A 4,058-nucleotide genomic window follows, 5' to 3' on the forward strand; every position below is an offset into this window, starting at 1 on the left:
GGACGGGTGGGGGGGGACGACGGCGCACCAGGCGGGAGTAGACAGCCTGCGTACAGGAGCCGTCTACCTGAGTATGTTGTCCAAGTTCGACGAGGATGAGACCGACGACGAATTCCACGGCGTCCTCTTCGGGATCGAAGAGGAGAAGATCGCCCCTCCTTCTCCTCCTCCTCGTCGGTTCGCGAAGAGCGGGAATCGCCTCGTTTACCTCTCGCAGCCCTGGCTTCCGCGCCGCACGCCGGTGGGCACGCAGCATCCCCGCTTCCTGCGGCTTGACCATCTTCGTCCGTCCTTCCCAGTCCAAGATTCGCTGTAATATATAGTCTGACGGAAGACCTTGCGAGTTCCATTGACGCCTTCGGACATTTTAGCGAAAAGGATAAAATTCCAAAGTCATAACCCTCTTTTATGTCGCGGAATCTTCGAGAAACATGGAGTGAATACATAATCCATGGCCCCAATGATTTCACATGTTTCTTCGTGTTAGGCCCTTTGTGATATCGCATGTAAATATCCCGGGCCCCTCAGACCTCTTCAAGCATGTTAAGGAAAGTTGGATTCATGAAAATGTCCCACTACACTTTTGATATCTGACGACTGACGTTCATGTGACGCGCCAGTAACCGATCTGCTGGATATAAGAAACATTAGAAGGTAAACTGAGGGCGGGAGCGAGCTAGCGCGGCTGATGGAGAGAGAGAGCGAGCGAGAGAGTGATCGACAGAGCGGGAGAGCTAGATGGATAGGGAGAGAGAAAGAGAGAAAGGAAGCGGTAGACCTACGTTGAGAGAGAGAGCGCGCGAGCAAGCCTAAGAGATGTAGTGATGCAAACCCGTACTACATCTTAGAGTGGGCGTGCGGGTGAGATGTAGACAGCCAGCGAGGAAGCCGGAGAGATATATAGAGGGAGCGTGCGGTACCGATGGATTCAGACGACTACCCTGGAGACATATAAGGGTGGCGAAGGCGAGGGACTCACCGATAAAAAATCGGAGACAAGAAAACGATGGAGCGTAAGGGTGTGAGAAAGAGAGAGAGAGACAGAGAGTGAGTGGGAGAGAGACAATTAGATAGCGAGAGAGAAATATTGGGAGATAGTTCGAGAGAGTGAGGCATACAGAGAAACAGAGATACGGTTAAACAGAGAGAGAGAGAGAGAGAGAGAGAGAGAGAGAGAGAGAGAGAGAGAGAGAGAGAGAGAGAGAGAGAGAGAGAGAGAGAGAGAGAGAGAGAGAGAGAGAGAGAGAGAGAGAGAGAGAGAGAGTGAGAGAGAGGGAAAGAAGAGATGAGAAAATGGACAGAGAGTGTGAGGAAGAGGAAAAAAAGACGGGAAAGGAAATAAGAGATAGAGGAGGACGTCGATACTGATGTACCATCATTGGCGGTCAACCACGCCCAACATTGAGTGGCCGGGCCAGTGGGGGAATGCAGATGTTGAAAACCTACAATGGCAGTGACATAGAAAAAATAATGAATATCCAAGTCAGAAAACCAAGTATCTCACTAACCTTTTAGTGAATTGTCCTATGGGCTAAGTGATATTTTCTCTTTACAGTCCTCGATTGCAATACAATTCATTCATTTCTTTGCTCACTGAAGGTAAGACCGGACACAAATGAGATTCTGAATGAGCAAATGATTCTGTTAATGATTTTTGAGAACAAAATCCAACGGCATTTTTACAAAGACGAAAAGGTTTATTGGTTGGTGAAAAGTCTAGATAAATAATAATAGGGGCGGAAAGACAAATGGGCCCTCAAAATTTAAACAATAAAGTTTATGTGGATCATTGGATAGCATAATTTCAATCCAAACCATTCTCAACCATCCAGTTTTCTCTCCCCTTATTGATCTCAATGTGCACTTACAGCCGCAGGAAATAATTTTAAGAATAAATATTAAATTAAACTCTCAGAGATTAAATAAAAAAATCCTTAAAACTCTTAATGATTTCAAATACTTAGAATTAAGAATGTCTTTAAAGCTTTGACGTCTCTGAACTCTACATAGATAACAGAATGAAAATTAGAATATCATCATAGAAATAAAATGAACTCTCAACATATTAAAATATATTCAATATTGCATACCTAACTCATTCTTAATGTATGAAATCTATAAGACTGTTTAAATCTCCGAAAAACATAATTTCTAACTTTCAAAATTATTATTTTTTGAATAAAGGTCAGTGAAAATGCCAGAAAAATATGAATAGTTATAAATTGATTAAAATGTAACAAATCCATCTCTGTCACAGATATGCATTTTGTTAGAATTTTGATTTAATCAGTTGTAACAAAATAAATTAATATCTGAAATAGCAGGTTATCTGGGATTATCGACCACCATCCTATCAAGTATTATAATTTTTAATGTTTAGACTTAATTTGTTTAACTCCACAATGCAAATGTCATATGACGGACAGATCCTGCCAGAATTTAACTGTATCTCAGTATTTTCGCAGTTTTTTTATTGTCACTCATTACATGTATGGGTAAGCCCACCAGGGACTGCTACACGATTATCCTTTAGATTCGTCCATTTTTTTCATAAATTTCCTAGTGCTCTACATTTTTAACTTCTCAAACTATAAAAACCATCCCAGCCTCTGCTAAGGATTCAGTTGATATTTTTCATAAAGTTAGAGATTAAGAGTTAAGCCCTACAGAGAATGACATGTAATATAGTATTTTTGAATACCCAGATATATGTCATACATGATCACTTTTCCTTCCACCAGTAGTACTTAGAATGTCCTACAGAGAATGACATGTAATAGGTAATTTGCCTAATTGGAGTGAGTTCTTTTTAAGCACCACAAAATTACAATATAAGAAATTTGACCAGCATGAGTCATATGATCCGTAGCATCAGTATCAATAGGGTTATAGTTATGATAAACTAGGTCTTCTGCGATAGGGATAGGCAGTTTGAGCTGAATAGTGCATTGAAACTCCATATAGGCATTTCTGATAGTGGTGTAGTCTCTGATAATCCTGTGCATTGCATGTTGTTCCTTTGTGTTAGATGGTACACCCTACTCATAAAGGGACATGCATAGGGTTTTCTGTAGGAACGTCAAGCTATTTTGAGACTCGATTGATATTCTGATTACAGCTTTCTGATAAGTATTTGAATACTATCTACTTTTGCAAAAAATGAGACTACCACGTCTAAATCTTCTGTTTTGTATGAATGGTCTGAGATGTAAAGGACTATCTGTGGTTTGACTTGGGATTTAATTTTACTGTGAATGCACGAGTCTGCTTTAGCCTAAAATTTATCCTTTTATTCTTTTATGACTTGAATGAGATGATATGATGTTGGAACGTTTTGCCTTTTTGAAAATTGACTTCTCATGCTTCCCAACTCAATAAATGCCAGCTATTTAATTTGTCCCATTCCTAATATTTGATATTTTAATCAATTCCTCAAAGTCCATGACTTCAGAAATGATGTATTGTCAAACGCTTTTGAAAGTGGGCTTGGATATACAATGAAAATTTACATTTTATTTATTTAAAAATAATACATGTTTGCATCAGTATAGCCTCATGAGGGTATTTTCGCAATAATGGAGGCTAAGAATCATAACAAGTAAATAAACAATAGAACTAAATATGAATTAATAAATAAAGAGTACTTTATGAGCGCAATATCTAATTTAATAAATAAAAAACATTCTAATTTATGAGCTCATAATTATCCCATTACTATTGAGTGAAATGTTTAAAAGTTTAATCATTTTTTGAACTACAGAGCATGATACCTTACATTACCGTTATCTATTTCGGAATTTACACTACATTAACTTTGGGGCATGAACTCGATCAGTGAAGCTTGTCCCTAGGTTTATTTATTTCGGTTCGTGAACACATCCTTCAAATTAGTCGTAATATCATCATTAGTCATATACTCTCATGAGATCGGTTTTCTCGGCTGACGAGTGAATTTTTATGTGACATAAAGCCATTTGAAATCAATGCGTCGATGCTTATTCTTTAACAGGTATCTTGAAACTTCCACTAAAATGGATAAAATACAGAAACAACAATAA

General features: G+C 38.7%; 1 protein-coding gene across 1 annotated transcript in view; it reads left to right on the plus strand.

The window, feature by feature from the left end:
- LOC144711262 (putative CCR4-associated factor 1 homolog 7) overlaps positions 1-316 on the plus strand; it is a 978-nt gene extending 662 nt beyond the window's left edge. The window contains exon 1 of the mRNA XM_078585237.1: positions 1-316. This exon is cut by the window's left edge and continues 662 nt beyond it. Coding sequence (XP_078441363.1) covers positions 1-316 — 316 coding nt within the window.
- The last annotated feature ends 3,742 nt before the right edge of the window (positions 317-4,058 follow it).

This window comes from Wolffia australiana, chromosome 1 (assembly GCF_029677425.1).
Source record: "Wolffia australiana isolate 7733 chromosome 1, ASM2967742v1".
Classification (NCBI taxonomy): Eukaryota; Viridiplantae; Streptophyta; class Magnoliopsida; order Alismatales; family Araceae; genus Wolffia; species Wolffia australiana.